Source organism: Sturnira hondurensis, unplaced genomic scaffold, assembly GCF_014824575.4.
Source record: "Sturnira hondurensis isolate 20B ecotype Veracruz unplaced genomic scaffold, ASM1482457v3 Scaffold0020884, whole genome shotgun sequence".
In the NCBI taxonomy this organism is placed as follows: Eukaryota; Metazoa; Chordata; class Mammalia; order Chiroptera; family Phyllostomidae; genus Sturnira; species Sturnira hondurensis.
Window position 1 is genome coordinate 2,363,100 of NW_028093515.1, and position 21,765 is coordinate 2,384,864.

At 58.0% G+C, this 21,765-nt stretch overlaps 1 protein-coding gene across 3 annotated transcripts; it reads left to right on the forward strand.

The window, feature by feature from the left end:
* The first annotated feature begins 3,412 nt into the window (after positions 1-3,412).
* On the forward strand, positions 3,413-17,422 carry KCTD15 (potassium channel tetramerization domain containing 15). Of its 3 annotated transcripts, none has more exons than XM_037030744.1 (7): positions 3,413-3,560; positions 5,133-5,231; positions 6,621-6,713; positions 7,351-7,526; positions 12,000-12,144; positions 14,431-14,736; positions 15,882-17,422. In XM_037030744.1, the coding sequence occupies exons 3-7, from the start codon at positions 6,648-6,650 to the stop codon at positions 16,038-16,040; spliced, it is 852 nt and encodes a 283-aa protein (XP_036886639.1). In that variant the 5' UTR covers positions 3,413-3,560; positions 5,133-5,231; positions 6,621-6,647; the 3' UTR covers positions 16,041-17,422. The 3 variants fall into 3 exon arrangements, with proteins under 3 accessions (XP_036886639.1, XP_036886640.1, XP_036886641.1); XM_037030745.1 differs by having other exon boundaries at positions 5,136-5,231; XM_037030746.1 differs by lacking the exon at positions 5,133-5,231.
* Positions 17,423-21,765: the final 4,343 nt, after the last annotated feature.

Below are 21,765 nucleotides of genomic sequence, written 5' to 3' on the forward strand. Positions count from 1 at the left end.
CCTTTTTTAAGTCCTCATTTTTAAATACGGTCTGCAAGCAGCAATAACAATAGTCCCGCTGGAGGCCACTTTGAAACATCTGGAGACAGAGGGCTTGTCTGCAGCACCTGGATGCAGGGCCTGGACACAGCGCCTGGACGCTGCACCTGGATGCAGGGCCTGACCTGCAGGTGTTTCACACGAGCACTTAGAGGCACCTCAGAGCAGGGCAGGTGCGACCCTGGACGGTAAAGCATGGACGGTAATGGCTTAATTGCTAGTCACATCTACTGATAAAGCAAGTTACATTCCGATTAGACTCACATCAGATTTCACATCTTGGATCAAGATGTATTTCACAAGGTGTTTCCATGTTTTCAGTACTAATGATACATCTTCAATTTAAAAAAAGTCTCACCATTGCATCGTAAAGCACAGATCATTTAATGCCCATCACAGTCCGTGTTCAAGGCTAAAGTGTAAAAGACAGTTGACATTTAGCTGGGAACTTTTAAAACACTGAGACTAAATTATGACCCAAACTTACTCTTCTTAATGACGCATATAAAGTTCAACTTGGAATAGGAAAACAAAGTTCCCAGCAATATTAAGGAAATAAAGGTCCTTCAAAATGGTCAGTGTTCTTGTTTTGATTAAATTGTGCATTTTTAATATAGTTGGTATAAAGTGAAACTCTTAAAAAAAACATCTAGGAATTTTAAAATAAAATGGAACATCCTATTTTCAGGGTCACCGGTATCACAGCGAGATTTGCCTCTCACACAATGACACTTAGTGTCTGTGTAGTTCCATGAATACTTTTGAAGTGTCGTATTAAAACCAATCTTGTGGCCTTGAGGCAAAGAGAAGCAATTAGTCTTGGAGTTGTGAATAAATAAAAATCCATTTATACACCCGTCCTTGACATGTACCTTGCAAATCTTAGAAACTTCATCTAGTGGGAAAAGAAATGTTAAATCGTGAATACCAATACTAATCACATTGCCATGTGGCTTCCCCCAATACTTTAGTTCAGACCAATGTTTTAAGTATTAATTTATATGTATATATGCACCCATATTGAACACAAAACAGAGCTCTAGCAGGCGCATAGAAAAGGGAGAAAGGAGGGAGGGACGCTGGGGCCGCAAGGGCCACGGCTAGCGGGTTTTCGATGTCTCTGTGCTCCTCAAACCTAAGCATGGCACCTCCTTCCCCATGCTCCTTCCTCCACTGCAAGCACTCAGAGGCCTGGGGAGGGGGCAGGTTCTGTTTCCGGAGGAGCCTGGGACACCCACCTCCTCCATTTGTGATCCCAACCGCCACTTAAGGGAGGATCAGGAGGTCAAAGAAGGTGGGTACTTGCTTCACTTCTTATTTGGATCCATTTCTTCAATGCCGGGTCGGGTGTGTATAAATGGGGGCTTTGCTGTCCCTTGGCCTTGTGTGGCTCTGAAGAGACTGGGGCTGTGGGCCACCGAGCAGAGCAGAGTTGACCTTCGGGCCTGGCAGGGGTGCAGAGAGAAGGGTGCTGCGGTGCGGCAGGGGCTGGAGGCCCAAAGCCCACCGCGCCAGAACACGGGGAGCAGTGGGCATGCCCTCCGTGGGGCCGGCTGGAGCCGCTGCGCAGATCCCTGACCTACTTCCACGGCCCCTTTCAGTTCTAGGAGCAGCTAAAAATCCATAAATTAAGGATATTAACTGATGGGGCCTGCGGCATCCTTATAAGCTATTTAAATCTATAAATTTACAACATCTTCTGCATATATCAAGTAATTGAACTAACTGCAGGGATGTAACTTTAATGAGAAAATTTCCCCCTTCTCCTGTAGCTCAAGCTCTAAAATAAATAAATAAATAACATCTTCCCTCAGGAGAAAAGTTCCTGCTTATTCCCGCGTGGAGAAGTTACAGAACCGCGGTCCTCCTTCCGCGCGCGAGGTCCTCTAGTCAAGGGACGCTGGCCCCCACTTCGTCCATCTCCTACCAGAGCCCCCCCCCCCCGCCCACAGCCGACCCCCCAGTGCCCCCGGCGAGTGACACCGCTAGAGGGCGCCGAGGTCTGGCTGGAGCTCGGAGTGGGGGCCCCCGCGCAGCTCGCGGCCCGAGAGCACCCACCCTTCAGCCCCAGCCTAGTTCTGGCCCCGGTGCCCCTGGAGCCGGACGGGGGACGCACTGCAGGCCCTGCGCACTGGCGTCTCCGAGCTTCGTTTCCTAGGAGCCGGGAAATGGTCCGGGGATTTGGGGGGACGGGTGGGGCTCCAGGGAAAGCGGAGGAAGGGGAGGAGGAGGTAAGAAAGGAGGTGGAAGGGGCAACGGACGCGGGGACCTGGGAGGGTGGCCCCGGGCACTGGCCTCAGCGCCTTTGGGAGTTTTTGCCGCAGACGTCGCCAACGCGGGGCGGGCGGAGAGGAAATGGCGCGTCTGGCCCCGGGCAGCCTGCCCGGCGACCCCCTCCCCCGCGGTGGCCGACCGCGTGTCCGCAGACGTCACGGGCGGCGCTGCTCCGCGGAGAGGGGCAGTCAGGGCAGAGACCCGGGGAGGGGGAGGGGCGGACTTGGCCCCCGGCTCCGCTCCAGCCCTGGCAGACTCGCAGCCCAGTTTCTTCCCAAGTCCCGCCCCCGGCCCCGGGCGCCGCGGCGGCGGCTGCTCCCCTCTTTGTAACCGAGGAGTCAAGAAATGTGAGAAACGTGCCCTGTGTTACTTATTTGGGAGCCGAAAATTTATGCCCAGCTGAAAGCGCCCGGGGAAATATTACATCAGATGAAATGACAATGATTAAAATCAGCTTCTCCCCCGCCCCCTTCTGAGCCTGGAGCAGGCCCGGGCGCCGCGTGGCCGGCCGGCGGGGGGCTGGGCGGCGGAGGGCACCGGGCCTGGGCGCACCGCTCCCGGGAGCGTCCTGGCGGAGGCCCGGCGGGAAGACACCGGCTCCGGGAGAGACGGGTGGGAATCACCCAACGAAAGAAGGGAAAACAGTGCATTTCTGTCGCCAAGCGCAGCAGGCGCGGGCGCGCAGAGCTAATTGCGACTCTAATCCTCTGCCCCGCGGCGCAGCCAAGCCCGGAGCCAGGAGTCGCCGCGCGCTCCCGCTCGCGCTCGCCGCGCTGGGTAATTTGGAGCCGAATCGTTGCCCTTTGCGTCCGGGTTCGGCCGCCACGGGGCGCGGGCCACGGGCTCGGGCGGGGGGCTGGTTTCCTCGCCAGCAATCCGGGAAGGCCGCTGGAGAGAGAGGAGGGAGCAGAAGAGGTGGGAGCGGCGGGAGGGCAGCCGGAGAGCGGCGCGAAGAGGAGGAGGAGGCGGCGGTGGCGGCGGCGGCCGCGAGGAGGGGAGGAGGAGAGGGGAGGGCGGGGAAGGGAGGCCCCGGCGCGCCGCGCCGCGAGGGGCCGCGCGAAGCGGGGGCCGGGGCGGGAGGGGTGGGTGGGGGGGAGGGTTGGGGGCGAGAGAGAAAGTAACTCCAGGAGAGACCGGAGCGACCCGCGCAGCGAGCACAGGCGGCGAGGCTGCACCAGGCTCCCGAGACCGGCGGCTGCGGGGGGCGGGGGCTGTGCCCGAGCCCGATTCCCTGCTCCTGCTCGGAGGTAAGCCCTGCGCAGGCGGCCACCGCTTAGCGCCGCGCACCCCTGTCCCCAAAGTGGCTGCGATTCCGAGAAAGTCTCCCGGTTGGGGTTCGGACCTGGGCGCGGGCGGCGGCTTTGTCCCGGTGCTGGGCGGCGGGGGCAACCAGCACAAAGGCCTGGCGCAGGAGGGGGAATTGCCCACGTGAGCTGGTCCTGGCCTGGGGTAGATCCTCCCTACGCGGGCGGGCTCGGCGCCTCCTGCTGTGCGGGGCGGGAGGGGGGCGGGCGGGTTCAGGGCCCAGCACTGGAGCCTAAGTGCAGGGACAGCGAGTTTCTGGGGTCAGAACTGGGCTCACGCAGTTGGGGCTTCGGGGGCGATCGGGGTCCGGCATGGCGCTCAAATCAGAGAGAGAAAAAGTCTCTAACGGGACAGATGTGCGTCCTCTGACGCCCACCCTGCGTGTGCCGAACGGGACGGGAGGGGTCGGCGCGCTCCCGGTCGTCCCAGGTGCGCGGAGGTTTGGGGCTTCGGGGCCGGCAGCCTGGATACGGGATCGCGGCCTCCGGGTCCCTGCTGCCCGCCGGTGCTCACTGCCTGGACAGTGCGCGCGCACTGGACACACAGTCCAAAACATCCGTCCTTCTGTAGCCGAAGCTCTTTTAGGTCTCCCCTCGACTCCCACCCGACTGCAAAAAGATAAGCTTCAAGTTTTCACTCCGTCTTTCAAATGTGCATGAAGGAATTTAACTGCGTCGAATAACAGCATTAGTTTCAATTATTTTTTTAAATCCCGCCAACAATAAACTTTGAGAACAAAAGCGCTTTTACGTCCTTAATTAGGCAAGCTTCCCATCTGTGGTCTCTGTCTGCTTCTTGATTTAACTTTGTCTTCGCTCCCAGCGCACACCCCTCCCAACCCCGCCAGGGTCTTCGGGTTCCGCGGCCACCCCGGCCCCGGGGCGCCGCCCGCCTTGGCCCAGCCGGCTCCGAGCGCCCTGAAGTTCACGCCGGCCGGCGGGCTTCGCGGCCGGGCTGGCGCGCACCTGGTGGCCCGCGGACCTCGCCTCAGGCCTGACCCCTGGGCAGTTCTGCAGGCCCCTGGCAATTTCGCCCCGGGCTGGCACCCGGGGTGCAGAGCTGAAGAGAGCTCGAGAGGCGCCTTCTGTTTGCCTTTTATGGTTAAAATAACAGCTTAGCAAAGAAGCGACTTCACGAAGAAGCGATTTAGTGAAATCGTCTCAAGCTGCCGCAGCTCAGCCAGTTTAATCACCCCCAGAGAGCTGAACAACTGCGAGCACAATGGGACACAAAATCATTTTGTGTGTAAATGAGCGTGGCATTCTGCTCGCTTCCCTCTGCTCCGGCGGGCGGGGCTTGGCGGTGGCGGGCGGGCGCGGGTCCCGGAGCTCCCGCCGCAGCTCTGAGAAGCGGGTCAATACCCAGCCGGTGTGGAACCCCGCGGGCCCCGCAACAGGCTGTTTGGCTGGTCCTCGGGTGGGCCGTGGTGCCAGGGCTGGGTCATGCCTGGGTTTGATGCTGGTGTTGGTGGAATGAACTTGAGTGTCTTACTGCACCCACTTTTATGGCCTCAGCAGTGGTCTCGGGGAGAGGGTCGTTGTCCGGCACGGATGCGTTGGTCACCGGGAGCACTGGAGGTTCTGGTCAAGGCGTAAAGCCTGGGGCTTCCAACGGTGAGTTTCCGGTTTGCCATGAACGTCAGGTTGTGCTTGCGAGGGAAAAGAGGCTGGAAGAGAGCAGGTTTGAGCAGCTTGCTGCTGGGTCCATGGTGTTGAGTGTCACTTCAGAGTAGTGCCCTGGTGCCAGGGGGACACTGCAGTTTGCTCTGACAGGATTTTCACTGGAACGCCTTCCAGCATTGATCCTCAGTGTGGCTGTCCTTCTGACTCCTCACCCAGCCAAGCCTCCCACCACCTAACAACCTGTTCTTGAGATCTGTTTTGGTTTCTCAGGACTTCTTCAGATAAGTGGCCTGCTTTTTTAAAAAGCTAACTGATACTCAGGAACGTCAAAAGCAGCGGCCCCTGAGCAGGGCCGAGTGGGGGTTTAAATTAAACATCTCTGTCACTAACAGCACCCCCACCCAGTTTCGTGTCAGGGCCCTTTCCAGGACACTGGGGACAGAACAACTCTTAGGAGAGTAGCGTTCCTTAAATTTGCATGATTTGGTGCTTATTGGACCTTGGTCTGTGTTTCAAAATTGGATGTTAAATTTCAACGCACAAAGTCCACCCTTAAGGGAGGTGCCCGCGAGGCCTTAACCTGTGAGAGACAAGACTTGGTTAGGCTTGTGGAAGCCAGTGGGGAGGGTGGTATTCACTGGGCATGTCCCCTCACTGCCCATGAGATTGGAAAGGGCTGCATAAACCTGCTCTTGCGTAGGGCCTATACAGTGCCCTGGGGTGGTGGCTTCTAAAGACTGAGGACCGATCTATTTTCAGGTGGCTGTGGGGCAAAAGAAAGGGGCCGAGTGACTGGGGAGAAGGAGGAGGAGACAGGGTTCATCTGCTAAGCTGCTGTGGGTTCCCTTCTAGCCAGCGCTCTGATGCCTCGGGGGTGTGATCCCAAGGGGGCTGGGATAGGGAGGCGCAGCCAGGACCATTCTGGGGGTCTAAGAGGTCCTGGGCTCCCCAGCCCATGCAGGGTGGGGGAATCCTCTATGTAGAGTGGTCCCCAAGGTTCATCTGTTGATGCAAGAGGAGACACGCTTGGTAACATGGCTCTAAACCCCAAATGCCAGGAAAATCAGATTTGTTCTGAAATATTTTCGGCAGTTATGGTGAGCATATGTTTCAGTATTGTCATTAGCTAGATTAGCAGACGTGGAGCTGCCCAGAAAACGTGTGTGTGTGTGTGTGTGTGTGTGTAATTTGCTGTGGCCCGAATGCATGCTTTGGGGTACAGGGACAGGATAGTGGTGGGCAGGATGGAGGATGCAGTGCAGTGGGCGTGGGGTCTCAGACAGCCTGTGCAGAAAGGGAGATGTTGAGTGTCTCCATGGGAGACACAGTGCCCATGACGACTGGGGAGTCAGCCCTCTGGTTTGCCGGTGCTTCCCGCAGGTACTCTGGGCAGCGATGGAAGCCTAGATGCCTCACCGCAAGGAGCGGCCGAGCGGGTCCTCGCTTCACGCCCAAGGCAGCGCCGGCACTGAGGTGAGAGCCGGAGGGCGGGCTGGTCAGCGCCGGTGGCCCCTCTTTCCCCTCTCTGTGAATGCCTGCTCACCGCTGCGCCGGCTGCCCTTCCTCGCAGCCGCGGCATTCAAGAGATGGCTGTTGACTTTTGCTGTACGATTATGTATTTTTTTTTGAAGCAAAAATGCTCTTAATTTGATGTGAAATTTACTACATGCATAAAACCCGTTGCCTTAGGTGTTGAAGAAGTCACTAATTTAGAGGTGTCTCGTTACTGAGACAAACTTGCAAAAACCCCTGAATCCCAATTCACAAATTGGTGATTCGTTTGTCAGGGGATATTTCACATCTAACACATAAGCCTGCGACCTTTAATTAGAATTTTGCAGTTTGTTTTATGCCCCTGGAGGCTGACACCTTGAAATTTTTTTTCTTGATTTCTTATTGCTAATAAGCATCTTTCTTTTTCCCCTCTGGTACTTTGAAGAGAATGATGCAGATACACTTAATTATAGTGGTGGCCACAATTTGTCAGCTGAATATGTGATCAGGCACAGGCACAAGTGATCTGATTAGATCTGTGATCACATTGGCAATAAAGGGAGTACACAGCTCCTCAGTGAAGAAACTCTTGTTTCTGCCTCGTTTCCATCTCCAGGAGGGAGGAAGCATGTCCCGGTTGTCTCTCACCCGGTCACCTGTGTCTCCCCTGGCTGCCCAGGGGATCCCACTGCCAGCCCAGCTCACCAAGTCCAATGCGCCTGTGCACATCGATGTGGGCGGCCACATGTACACCAGCAGCTTGGCCACGCTCACCAAGTACCCCGACTCCAGGTAAGGAAGAGCCCAGCCCCCTTGTAGTAATAGGCACGAGGTGCTGACCGGCAGCAACTACAGCCTGCCGCCAGTGGGGCCTGTCTCCTTTGCCAGCAAACACGCAGGACTTTGCAGGCCCACCCCGGAATTAGGGTTTGGGGGGCCGAGTCTTCCAGTTGAAGGCTGCTCTGCACAGGGACTTGGGATCCTGGCTGCGATGGTAGTGCCAGGCGGAGCTTCTGACCCACCCGCAGAAGCCACTGATTCAGAGCCAGTCACCTGAAGCTAGCCAGCAGCTGGCTGGGAAATCTGACACGCCTTCAGGTTCCTCTCCAGTGCGACTCAGGCCTGGCCTTTTCAGGGGATCATTTGTGAGCAATGCTGTGTGCTTCTTGGGGTCCTGTTCCAGTTCGAACCCTTGGGAAATCGCATGCGGGGAGGGAGATGGGGAAGCTCCAGTTTGCCGTCTTTGTCGGTTGGATGGCCACTGCGGGGCCTGGAGGGCTAGCGGCAGGCTCCCTGGGGCGGATGTGCGTGCGGAATGCAGTGACTATTCTGGAGACGCATGAGCCTCACACCTATCAGCACGTAGAGTCTCTGACTAGGGCCCTCCCAGCCTGGCATCTCACACTCTACAGAGCTCCCTGGCCCCGCTGCCTTGTGGGCCTACCTGTGGGAGATGCTAGGTACTGCCGACTCCTGCTCTTGCCTCTTGGGCATTTCCCTCCCAGGGGCAGACCCGGCTTCCCACTGGCACAGCAGCAGGGCAGACCCAAGCTGGGGTGGGTCTCCATGAGCTGGTCCCAGAGATGATGCGGCGGGCTGCCTGCTGAGCCCACCACACCCTGCGCCTGGCACGGTGAGGCGGCCACTGCTGGGGGCTGAGCAGCAGGAGGGCCAATGCTGTGAGCGTCACCCATTTTTATGCATTTAAAATAGGGAGAGGAGTTCATTAATCCCCCCGACACTGAGGGGTCCTTTCTGGGAAGCTTTCTTGTCAGGCTGCCTGTTCCTCAGTGTGGTTGCTCAGAGCGTAAAGGGTACCTCGTGTGCGGAGGTGGCTCTTGGTGCAGCAGGGGCCGGGGAGGAGCCCACCGGGGAACTGTGGTGCTCAGGTGAGGAGGGAGTGTTGAGACAGTTGCAATGTCCAGTCAGAATCTGGGGATTCTGGGGAGCAGATGGCACTGGAGGCTTCATTTTCTTGGCCCCACAGAGACTAGGCCTGCGGCACTTGTGAACTTGGGTCTTGGGGGCTGGAGGGGAGGCGGCAGCAGTGCTGGCCTGCAGATGTGCACTAGTGTACAGAGCTGGCTGGGGCAGGAGATGGATTCTGCTTATTTAGTGTCAGCTCTTCCCTCTGTGGCGATCCCAGGTTATGTGAGATAGGTTGACAGTAATTATGAGTGAAATTCATAAAACCCTTGCCCACAGCCTCTCTGGAGAGAGTGTCCTGAAATCAGATGCTTAACCTTCTGGAACGACCGTAGCCCAGGACCACAGGGAATGGCCTCCCTACTCCTGTGTCCAGGCTGCTGCTCGGGAGCGACGAGGGCAGGGGTGGTCCTCCCCCCAGACCCACGGTGCAGCTTGTCCTGGCCCGTGGTCCTGCTCTGTGGTAGGGTGGGCCCTCTGGTGGGGAGCTGAGGCCCCTGTGACCCCTGGGCTGCAGGATGTGCCCAGAGGGGGTGGCGGTTTGCAGTCTTTCCTGAGGCTGGGGCTCAAGAAGAATGTGCCGTTCTGCATGGATGGCTTCTGGCTTATAGGGGACCTGCTGCTTTGGCCTGAAGCTTTGGCCTAGAGGCCAGGGGATAGTGTGACCTGTAGGACAGCCAGGGCACAGGGTGGGGGGGGGGGGCATCAAGCCAGGCCTGAAAAGTGGGCTGGGCAGCTGTGCTGGCAAAGTGCCCTCTGATCTCTGTCATCCCTCCTGGAGTGAATCATTAAAATGAAAAAGAACTATTTGTTACCAGTTCTGGAAACCAAGATCAATCCTCTGCCCAATCTTACTCTGTGAGTCACTTGGAAATAGAGGGTTAAAAGTGCTGAGGTCCTCTGGGGGTTTTCTGTGTAGAAGTGTCGAAGTCCCATACTGGACCTTGGTGAGAGACAAGAGCCTCACGCCCCCAGGCCCTTGGGTCCCTGTGCCCACAGAACTGTGCCTGGGCTTCTGGATCATGGCTGGTGGGGGTGGCTCCGACACCAGGAACAGCTGCCAGTCACGGCCCGGCTACAGCAGAACACAGCCACCCGGGGCCGGGAGTCCACTCCCTGGGGCCGAGGCAGTACGGCTGCCGACACTGCAGCTTCACTCTCGAGTCCCTCTGGCTGGGCAAGGGGACACGTTGGGATGTCCAGGAGCTTTAGCACTAGTAAAGCCTTCCACTGAAACACTGAGGAAATTGGAGCCAGTGCTTAAAAAAAGAGAAAAAAAGATCCTTGTCAGTTGTGGTCAGAACTGGCCAGCTTATACCTTAGAGGATTTCTAAATTTGGCACTCAAGCCCTCGGGCCTCCCTTAGAGGGTGGCCTGGGGCAGGAGCTGACTCCTGAGGCCTGTGCGTATCTGGTGCGCCTTTGCAGAGACTGACCTAATCTTTCCTCAACCTGCTCACATTCTTAGTAGCCTCAGACCCCAAGGGCACGAAAAGCCTTAGTCCTGTGAAGAGACGCTGAAGCATGGAAAGATCTAGAACCAACTAGTCCTGACATAAAGCAGATTGAGCACCTTCTAGTCTTGGACCAATAAACAGCCTAGAACCCCGTCAGCCCCTGGGTGGATCCGGAGTCCTGGGGTTCCCAGCCCTGACACTGCAGAGACATACAATGAAGCTGGGACGTTGCCGGCTTCTCAGCCAGGAAGGGTGGAGAAAGTTCCACGCAGAGGTTTTGGCTTAGGACTGGCTGGTGCACCTGCGGATGTGGCTTTTACTTCTGTCTGCTGATGCCAGGTGGGACCCCAGCTGTCCAGTGGTGACTGCCCATGGCACCTGGCAGCTGTGCTCAGCCTTGGCTGTCTCCAGGGGTGCTGGGTGGCCCTCAGTCTGCTGAGGCCAGGTCTTGGGGGCTTTGACAGTCGGAACAGGCCACAGGGTCCACAAGGCTGCCCAGTAGGGCTATGTTGTCCAGGACTCTTGTCACCGGGCCTGGCGGAGGTGCTAGTTGAGAGGGCTCGGGAGTGTTAGAGCCCTGAGACGAGTTGTGTCTGGGTGACCGCAGCACTGGTTCCACAAGCTCGGGCCTCCCCACACCTCAGCGCAGGCTCCAACCTGCGTGTGCCCATCCATGAGGCAGCCGTACCCTTTTACACAGCCCCACTGGGACGGGGCCCGGCCATGTCCCCAGAGAGAACAGGTCACCACATGGCTCCTCCCCACCTGGGCAGACCCTCATGGCCAGTGCCTGAGTGTGCCGGGCCACCGGCGTGGAGGGCTATGTAGATGGGAGGCCCTGAGAAAGGCTTTGGGGCTCTAGCCCCTCAGCTTCGGCCCAGGCCTTGGGGTGTGCCCTGGCACGACCACAGGGCAGGGCAGAGCCTCTGGCGTGGTGACCTGGAATGGACAGAGGACTGGGCTGCTGGGGCTCTGAGGCCTGCTTCCTCCTCCTTGGAGGAGGTGGGGCCAGACCTCAGGTGCCCCCGAGACCTCCTGAGTGTCTGTCAGAAACACTGCCCCTCCGAGGGTGAGGTGCTGGGCCCTTTCTCCCTCCGAGGCCCCTCCCAGGTGTGCACATCTTCATGCCCTGTGGTGCATGTGCCTGCACTGTTTCTGCGTACTGACACATGGGTGCTTACACAGGTGTGTGCACTGTGGCATGCATGCATGTGTGCAGAACCCCCTGCCTGCCCCGGATCTTCCTTAGGGCTCCCTGAGTGAGTGGCTGTTGGTGGCTTACCTGTGAGTTCGTCACTATGTCCCTGGTTGGCTTGTGGTGGCTGGTGTGTCCTTTGCCTGAATGTGTCTGGGCCTGTGATTTGTGTGTTGTGAGGGTGAGCACCATGGGACCTGTGCCTGTGGCTCAAGTCTGATGCTCACCCCTGTGGGCTGGTGAAGTGGATGTGTGGGACGACCCGAGACTGTCTTTGCCAGTTTACGTGTGTTCATTGGGTGTGTGGCTGTGAGCTACAGTGTCTCAGGGTTGGGGGTTTTCTTGCTGGGTCTCCCTGGCTGGGCGGCTGGGGGGTGACGAGGAGGCTGTGTCCGTGTCCTGCTATAGTTCTTAGGCCTGTGACGCGTGTCAGCAGGCGGGTGTGTACAGCTGGGTGTCCTCTCTGGCCGTGGCTTGTGAGTGTAGGCGGAGTGTGTGGCATGTGGTGCTGGCTGTGCCCGTGGCCTGTCTCACTGTGGCCTGGCTGCTCTGGTGCCCGCAGACATCCGTCGGTTTGAGTCACCCAGGTAAGGCCCCTCGTCGCTCCAGCAGGGCGAGCCCTAAGGAGTGGGGCTGGGGTAGGTGGACTGACCCTTCCGTCAGACATTCCACCCTCTGTCTCTCCCAGAATAAGCCGCCTCTTCAACGGCACCGAGCCCATCGTCCTGGACAGTCTGAAGCAACACTATTTCATTGACCGGGATGGAGAGATTTTCCGCTACGTCTTGAGCTTCCTGCGGACATCCAAGCTGCTGCTCCCCGATGACTTCAAGGTAAGCCCGTGGCTGCCCTGCACTGCCTGAGCAGTGGCCTCGCACGGGGGACGCTGTGACTTCCTAAGTGGACCCGCGGTTGTCATGGCAACCATGTAAGTTAAGCGATGAAGTCAAGGGCTAAATCGGTTTTTCTAAACTAATTTTTTCTCGCACCTTTAACTTATTGATCAGGGCGTGACAGCAGAGTGAGCGGTGGCAGCCGCCCTTCCCTGGGTCCATGTTCGTCATGTTCAAGGATGGTTAGGTGCTGTGGTTACAGGAGGTAGAGGTCCCTAGATCTGTTCCCTGTTGGACGTTTGCAGGGGGAACCTGGATCCAAACCAAACACCCTTTAAACAAAGCTGACCTCAGTTCCTGGGGCAAGCCTGTCCAGTTCCTGAGAGCCCTGTCTCGGTGCCGGGTCCCTTCATGGCCCCAGGGACCCTGGAGGGTCTAGGCTGGGCTGCCCTGGCTCACAGCAGCAAGTGTCCTTCCTTCCTTCCTGCCTGCCTTCCTGCCTTCCTTCCTCCCTTCCTTCTGTCACCAGAGGACCAGCGGTCCTGGGGCTGTTTTGTCCTCCATTCAACTTGGTGATTGGGTCCCAACAACCAAACTCAGGCTGCAAATACAGTGAAATGAGGCAGACGAGAGGGTCCTGTCCTCATAGCACTTACAGTCTGGTGGGAAGACGGATGTTGAACAAAAACGACTTGAATTCCACAGGGGCAAACACTTCAGAGAAGGGGCTGGGGAGGATGTTTCTCTGGGGGAGGGAAGGAGTGTGGTGGGCAGACCGGTGTAAGGGCCTTAGTGGGGAGGCAGCTTGGCAAGGCTCAGCACCTTCCTGACCTGGAGAGGAGGTGTTCCCCTGGGGCTGCATGGACTGGGAGGGCAGAAAGGGGGGCTACTGGTTGACGTCGGGACCTTGGTAGCTAGCTGAGTGTTTGACATTTTACCCTGAATACAGTAGAATGGTGGGGCGTAGAGGTCACTAAGGGAAAGACGAGCAGATTTGCAAATGGATTGATTGCTCTGGCTGTTGTGTGGAGAAGGATGTGGGGAGGGTGGGGGCCATCCGGAGACCAAAAGAGGGTTTTTGAAGGCTTTGGACCAGGGTGGAGGCAGGAAGTGAAGAGGGAGCAAAGTGGTAGGTTAGACTTATGTTTACGAAAAGGACACAAAAGGTGCGGGGGTTGCTGGGGGTCAGGGGGCCCTCAAGGGTACTTCACTTATGGCTTCTGACAGAGTGGATCTGTGGAAGCCCAGGGGTGGAACAGGCTGGGGGATGGGATTGCTGGTGGGCCGTTGGGTGCAGACATTCTGGGCTGTGAGGAATGCTGTGAGGTTGTTTGGTGTGCAGACATCCCTTAAGGAGCCCGAGGATCCCCTGTGGAGGGACAGAATGGGTCCCCGACAGGCCTCCTTCGGGCTTGCAAAGGCTGGGGCCAGCAGGCTGGAGGGTAGGCCCTGCTTTGGGTTGAGCTCCCTTGCCTCTCCCCCAGGGGTCCTCAGCTTCACCAGCTGACCTTGAGCTGAGCCCCACCGAGTAGTAGCGTGAGTCACTTGGCTACTCAGGGCCGGGGCAGGTGTGGGTAAGCACGGGCTGAGGGACAGTGGGTGTGAGGCCGTCAGTCCCAGGAGGGGGCCGCCTGCCTGCTGAGAGCTGGGCTCCCTACCCCAGGTCCCTCCTCAGGCAGCCTGCCAGGTAGGGCGCTGGGCAGATCTTGCTGTCTTTTCAAATCCTCACCCCCTTCTCTGAGCTGGGTGTCTACATCCATTTTATAGAAGAGAAAACAGGCTCAGAGAAGCTCAGTTACTGATGATCAGAGGTTTCAAAGCTGGCAGATGAAGATGCTGAAAACCCAGCCTAGGCAGGTCTGTCTTGCCTCCTGCTGGGCTGTGCTTTTTGTAGGGTAGGTGAGCTTCTCCTCCCTGGGATCTGAGAAGGAAGCAGGTCCCCAGGCACAGAGAGTGCCTCAGGCTCCTAGCCTCCTGGTCTTTCTGTGTACTTCAGGGATGAAGCTTCCCTGAGTGCTTGGGGCCAGATGGAAGAGCCCAGGGCATCTGGCACAGATGCATACCCGCCGCTGCCCTTGGGTCAAGGCTAGACTTCCCGTGCTTGCACATGCTCACTTGAGCCTCATTTTCTCCACCTTGGGCACAATGGGCACAACCACCCCAGTTCACAGAGTGCCCTGGGGTGGGGCGGAGAGTCACAGTTCTGTAGAATGGTAAGAGGAGGCGCCCCTGGAGGTGGAAAGGGCAGCCCACCACCTCCCACCTCCCTGCTGTGCGTCCCTGCAGGACTTCAGCCTGTTGTACGAGGAGGCCCGCTACTACCAGCTGCAGCCCATGGTCCGCGAGCTGGAGCGTTGGCAGCAGGAGCAGGAGCAGCGGCGCCGCAGCAGGGCCTGTGACTGCCTGGTGGTGCGGGTCACGCCGGACCTGGGTGAGCGCATCGCGCTCAGCGGCGAGAAGGCCCTCATCGAGGAGGTCTTCCCGGAGACCGGGGACGTCATGTGCAACTCTGTCAACGCTGGCTGGAACCAGGACCCTACACATGTCATCCGCTTCCCGCTCAACGGCTACTGCCGGCTCAACTCGGTGCAGGTGAGGGCCATGTCCCCGCCCCCCCTGCCTCCCCAAAGCCCTCCGGCAGCAGGGGTGGAGGCGGGCCGGTCCCTGAAACAGCGCAGCCCTCCATGCCGTCTCACAGAAAAGGCAACAATGAGTGGATGCATAATTTATGTCCTGCTCATAATTAAATGATGGCGCCTGGGGGATGGACTTAAAAAAATTGATCTGTACTCTTTGTTTTTTCCAAAAGGATGTTCTCTAAAAATTGTCCAGAGTACTTTCAACAAAGTGGGCCTCCTCTGACACCCAGAGTCTGAGTTGGGAGTCAGATCCCATTCAGGCAACAGGAGCGGCAGGTCAGAGGCTGGGGGTGGAAGTGGCCCGGAGCCCGCCCTCACCTCACCAGCGCAGCCACGGCCCCCAGGCAGCTGCCCTGGGTGTTTCTGTGCTGGCTTTCCCCAGACGGGAGTGAGAGTTGGGAAGCCCAAGATGGAGTGGGGCCTGTTTTCCCCCCAGCTCTTCCAGACGCAAGAGCACACCCCCGCTTCAGGCCTGGGGCAGACGCAAGACTTTGGGGGAAAGGCCCCCCCCTCAACATGCACACATCCCACAGGCTGGGGCAGGACACAGGCGTCAGACACGGTGACTACACAGAACCCTCACAGAGGCCTGCAGAGACGCAGGCACAGAGGACGTCCCCTCCTCTCCACCCCGGTTCCCTTGAGCTGATGAGCCCTCAGGCCTCAAACCATCTGGGGCTCGAAGCTCAGGGAAGCAGGTGGCTGCCCAGAGGCCAGGGGTAGGGTCTCCATTATTGGGACAGGTCTCAGTGAGGAGCGGGCCCTGCGGGCTCGTCTGGAAAGACGGTCCGGTTACCCTCCGGAGAAGAGACGAGGAGTCCAAAGGCGCACTCTCTCTCCCTAAGTCAAGGCTGTGGATCCCCAGGGGCAGCAGCATAAGGACCCCACTTAGGTTAGTCACTCGAGTGGCCCCAGGGCCTGGCTGCTTCTGTCCTGCCTGTGTTTGCCCAGCTGGTGGTTCTACAAGGGCCTCTCTGCCTGAGACTTGAGATGTTAGTAGGAGAAGGTAGCTTGCCCGGGCTAGGGCACACCTGCCTGCAAGGCCACACCTGGCAGACTTGCAGCTGGCGTTGCTGACCCCTGTTTCTTCCCTGGCAGGTCCTGGAGAGGCTGTTTCAGAGGGGCTTCAGCGTGGCTGCATCCTGCGGCGGCGGTGTGGACTCCTCCCAGTTCAGCGAGTACGTGCTTTGCCGGGAGGAGCGGCGACTGCAGCCCACCCCCACCGCTGTCCGGATAAAGCAGGAGCCCCTGGACTAGGCCCGGCCTCAGTACCCACCTGAGGCCCTGTGACCCTGGAGTGGCCCAGGGACCTGGAAACAGTGCCGGGGAGTTCTGCCTGCACCTGCTTAGCAGTCTTCACGAGTCTGAGGGTGGGACTGCAGGGTCCGAGGCTACCCGGGAAGCCCCAGGGCCCCAGGTGTCATGCGACAGAAGGTGGGGTGCTGTGGGCATGCTTACCGAAGGACTGTTGATGTGACCCAAGGAGGCATCGGTGGGAGCTCTGCCACCGGTGCCCCGGGACCCCTGGGCTCCCCAGCCTGGCGCAGCGTCGTCCAAGGCCCCGGGGGCTGGCCAGGGTGGGGTCGGCACAGGCCCCCCGGCCCACTACAGAGGAGCTCTTCATCCTTCTTCACGTGTGGTGGGCGCCCGTGGGTCCCCTTGCATCAGAGATGGCTTATTTTTCTACAGTATTTAAAACAGAATAACTGCGACTGCACAAGCCAGAGGGGCCAACGAGGACCAACACTTCTTTATCTGGTGCTCCATTCTCAGTCAGACATGCAGCGTGCCCACCCGCACGGGGAACAAGCTGCCAGGCCCTCCGGCCCTCGTGCCCGTGGAGTGGGGCTTGGAGAGCTCCGGTCCCTGCTCTGGGGACATGAAGGGAGGGAGGACAGTGCTGTAGGAACTGAAGCAAGGCCCCCAGGGAGCTGAGCTGCTGGCAGGAGGGTGGTTTGGGTGTGGGGGGCAGATGGCTGTGGGACCACCGAACACCCTCACCTTTGCTGCTGCCTGGGATGCAGGCCACACTTGGTGGGTCACCTGACCTACCAGTGCTCAGGGGCTTCCGGTCTGGTTTGTGTGTCCTCACACCTGGGCTTCTGGAGGAGTCTCTCCCCATCCGGACCAGCCACAGGGCCACATGGCATCCTTACCTCAGGAACGGGTCCCACAGTGAAGGGGCTCACCTGTCAACAGTGTCCCCTGGGTTCCCACCTCAGGAAGCTGTCCCCAGCTCTGACTTTTCCACGCTAATATGCACACTGAATTTTAATGAAATTTGTAATGCTAGCCTGCTGGGAAGACCTGGGCATAGGCATACCTGGGACTTGCCCCGATTCCAACAAGGACTGGCCCCGAGGGGTCCTCAGAGACCTGCTGCCTCTTAGGTGACAGGCCCAAAGGTGGACACCCCCGCTTCGTCAGCCTGGACTGAGCTGCCTCTTCCCAGGTGGAGGCACCGCGGACCCCTGCTCGGTGGTTGGGGCGCACAGCCGGCACTGCACTGTGTCCAATGCCTGTAGACTTGTGTGTGACTCCTTTCATATCGTAAAGATGCTGGTGTACAGTTGTTGTGTTTGTGTCAACACATTACGTTCCTAGTTCACGCCATAAACCGCTACAAAGCAAAAGACTGAGGCTGTGTCCTGTGCAGAAGCGGCATTGGGTCTCGGGTCGGATGTTGTGCCCGGGGCGTTATGGGTGGGGGGAGTCCTGCCTCCGTCCCTTCAGATCAAGGATGACCTAGCAGTGCTCACGGGGGGGGAGGGGCAGAGTCCCAAGCTGGCTGTTGCTTACTGCATTGGGGTGTTTGCTCACTGCTGTGACCTGTCCCCACTGCTGTGACCTGTCCCCCGGGGGCAGGACAGATTCTGAAATCTCACAGCTCCTGACATGCCAGTGGGGAGGCAGACGGGTGTCCGGGTGCTTTTGAGCCCAGTCTTCAGTGTTTCAGATTTTCCCTCTCCCTGGCCTTTGGTGGAGGTTGACACCCTTTTAGAGTCCCACAGAGATGTAGAAGGTGACAGTCCACAGATCAGACCAGCCAGGACACGGGCAGGCCCTGGCACGAGAAGGGTCGATCACCTGAGCCCAAAGCAAGCCCACAGTGCATTTGTTTCCAAGAGGAGTCTGGAGTTACTGACAGGGGCCGCCGACTTAAATGAGCCCTTTTGTGTTTTTCCTCCAAGCCCTTACGTTCTAACCCATGAGGACCCTTGTACATGCCGGGTAGAGGCCCCTGGCTTTGATTTGCCCGGAGCGTGAGAGCACAGCCACTTCCTGTCTGGGGTTGCCAAGCAGACGCCAGCCCTCCATACAATCTAATTCGCTGGACGAACTTGCTAGCCTTCTCCTTTGCTTAGCAACACACTTCCAGTTGGCACATCTGCATTTTGGCATCTGAGGTTCGCATCGGAGAGGAGGAGAAAGTGTTGATGAGAAAGGAGGTCTTGTGAACACAGCTCCTTGCAGCGCGACCTGCGTGGATTTCTCTGGTGTGGTAGCCGGCATGGTTACCAACCGGTGGGGATGCCCTAACATTTGGAGCAAACCTGATTTTTGAGTAAACTATTGTGCTTTTAAAAAAGTACCTTACTGAATGTTACTCTTAATTTATTTCTTTACTAAGTAAAATCAGGAAGAACGACTTTGCATAAGCTGGGGAATTTCTGAATTTGTAGAGAAGTGCTTTGCTCCCGTAGTGACGCTAAAATTCTAATACACATAATACCCGAAACAAAAAGTACCAAGGGTTGATTCCATTAAGACATTTATACTCTCTATACAACACTTCCTGGAACTAATATATTGTAAGCAATCTTTAGATCAAATGCCAGCAGTATAAATGTTAAATTCTGCTCTTTGTAAACCTCAAAACAATTATTGTTGATTATAAGCAACTGGACAGAAGGCTGTTGCAATGCCTCTGATTCCCGCCGACCCCCCATCAGTGCAGGAGGGGCCTGGGCAGGCCAGCAGTGGGTGGCTTCTGCAACTCCAGCTTACATGGGGCTCAAGGCCAGGTCACAGCACTAGTAATATCTTTTAAAAAGTGTTTTTTAAAACCTACCACTTGACTGTGTTCCTTTGGATAAATAAAGGCTATTTTATAAATTGTATACACAGATCTAACGCTTTGTTCTGACCCCAGAGGCAGCCACAAGAAGGTACCGTGGCTTGGAAGGTTTGGAAGCCACCGCTTGGGGCTTGGGTTGGCAACAGGCCCTGGAGTAGCTCAGCACCCCCAGATCTGAGACTTCCCAATCTGAGGAGCTGCTGTGAAGGCTGGACTCTGAGCAGCAGTGGCCTGGCATGCACCCTGCCGGGAGTGGGGGCGGTGCAGGCACAGACTTCCAGACTACCTTCCTCTCTCTCGAACCCCCAACCTGGATGCCTGTGTTCCGGTGTATTGGGCCTTTTGCTAAGGGCAGCTACCTGCCAGGAGCAAGGTGAGCTGTGATGTGCTGTTGGAAGCATCAGTTTTCTAAAGTGACCACAGAGTTCTCAGTGGACCACAACCCCAGTGAGGGCTGAGGGTCAGAAAGAAGGGCTGCCCAGGGGCTCTTGCTTCAGTCCCTGCCCTCCCATCTCTGAAAGTTCAAGGGCATTTCTGCATGAGCTTCCAGCAGAAGGGAGAGCACACACGGCCTTTGGGCAGCACCCCCCAACCCCTGGTCCCCAGCTGATCTTGTCTGGGACACTAGATGGCAGCTCTCATTTCCTGAGCCCCAGAGCTGGGCAGACAAGGCACCCGCCTAACCCATGGTGAGCTCTCCAAACCTTGGAGCTGCAGGCCGAGTGGGGGGCTCCTTGGGGTCAGGGGCCCCTCCTGCAGGTATGTATCCAGGCATCGCTGCCTGTCGGTTGCTTATCCACAAGGAAAGGCCCTGTTTCTAGTCCACCCTCCTACTCTCAGGGGAAGGAGGCCTTATGCAGAGTGGGTGTGATTTTAGGGTCACAGGATTTTGACCTATGTGGCCATGGAGGCTTTGGACACCCATCGCCAAAAGGCTCCCTGTTCACTGCAGAGACCCTTGTCTCCCCAACTGCCCTGGGAGTGCGTGGACCGTCAGCAGCACGTGCCAGGTGTGAGGGTGGTGAGAGCCCACGAGGCTCAGAAAAAGAGATTTGTTTATCTGCAAGGATCCTTTACTTGAGGCTCTATAAAGTTACCGGGAGAGAAATGTCCACCTCGTATGTTTCAAGTTTGTCCCAGCACCAAACATGGACCACCCCCAGATTCCTTGTCTTGCAAATGGGCTGACAGCCTCTGAGGCCTCACTGTTGGCATCTCTGCGGTGAACCTCACTTCTCCAAAACTGATGAGAGACCCAAGGACACAGGCAGGCACAAGCCCAGAGGAAACACAGCCATGAGTAAGTACTGGACTCAGCTGCATCTGGATCTTTGCCTTTATTTCCATCACACGGGACAGCCAGTTCTGACAGCTGTCCCTCAGCCTGTCCCCAGTGCTGGGCACCACTCTTCCCTGACCCAAGACCATGGCTGGAGAATGGTAACAGGTGGAGGACCCCCTCACACAGATGTCACAAACCAGGACAAAGTGTCCAAGGGCAGGGGCAGAGCAGGACTGGGGCCAGGGTGGCCCAGCCGAGCCCCTTGAGGATGCCTGCCTTGCCCACAGGGACACGGAGACCCCACATGCCTGGCGGGATGGGGGGACCCCACATCACCCTGCCACTGGCTGGAGCTATTCCTGGCCAGGCCTGCTCCTCAAAACCCGTGTCTAGCATGTCCCCAGAGCTTCCTCCTCTGTGTCCTGGACCTGGGCCAGGACTCCGGAGGAAGCTGCGGTTTGGGGCGCAGGGTCTGCTACAGCAGGGTGGGGCGGCAGCTCCCACTCTGGACGCGGGCCACGCCCTCTTGAATGCGAACACACCCACATTTCCCCGGGCCCACGGAGTCACGCCTCGCCCTGCAGCCAAACAGCAAGAAAGCAGAATTGTACGAGTACGTACAAGGTCCTGGAATCCTCGCCCGGTTGCCACACAGAGTTCGGAGCATAATTGGGGGAGGTTGTGCAACCGCCCTGCCAAGAAGCTGGGTGTGCTACGAGAGCTCTCCAAGTTCTCAGCACTGGCGTCACAGAGCCTTGGGAGAGAGCCAGACGCCAGCATTGCCACCTTTGGGTGGCACCAACAGCCTCACCCTGATAGGGTGGCAGTGTGGCTCTGCTGGGCAGCCCAGGTCCCCGTTGGGCCAAAGGGAGAGAGTGTTGGGCAGTGGCAGCGGCCCCACCTTGCAGTGCCCTTGAGCGCTGGGCTGCCCCCAAGACCCTCAGGCTGGGCACACGCCAGCTCCTGAGGGAGGAGAATGGGGGGCAGCACTGGGGGGGTCGCCTCACCCAACTAAGGCAGGAAACTGATAATCCCCTCTCCACCCCATGGGGTGTGTGCTTGGGCAGCTGGGCTGTACTCTCAGTCCCCCTGAGCCCCCATGGGGGGGTCCGTCCCAGAGCCCCAGTGAGTCCCTTCCCCCGGCCCTAAGGCCTTAGTGGAAGACGACTCCTCCCCAGCAAAGCCTCCTTTGTTCTACGGGTTCACTTCACAACCCCTCCTTCCCCTTGGTGTTGCAGACTCAGGTCCTGAGGGGAACAGGGGCACCGGCTGTGAGTAGGCAGAGGTGGGCCAATGGATGCTGTCCGGAGGGTGGTCTGGCGCTGCCGGAGGCTCCAGCTTGCTTTCCTGCTTCCTGTGTCCCCTGCCCTCTCAGGGCTCAGGGCCTCCCACCTCCCCACGCTTCTGGGGAAACCCCCACTTCCTTGCACAGGCAGGCAGTGGGTGTGTAGCCCCAGAAGCACTGATCCTGGACCAGGAGGAAGGGTGGTCTGGATGTGCACCCTGGCAGGCAGCACCCACCCCAGCTGCTGACCAGCCCCAGACACTTCTCTCGCCTCAGGAAGCGGCTCCCTGAGCTCAGACGACTGCTTTACCAGCCCCCTGCTCTGCTCCCTTCCCTC

Coding starts and splice junctions, on each gene's coding strand:
- KCTD15 (XM_037030744.1), top strand. CDS start 6,648: ATGCCTCACCGCAAGGAGCGGCCGAGCGGGTCCTCGCTTCACGCCCAA. Junction 6,714..7,350: donor AAGGCAGCGCCGGCACTGAG/GTGAGAGCCGGA, acceptor TTCCATCTCCAG/GAGGGAGGAAGCATGTCCCG. Junction 7,527..11,999: donor ACCAAGTACCCCGACTCCAG/GTAAGGAAGAGC, acceptor TGTCTCTCCCAG/AATAAGCCGCCTCTTCAACG.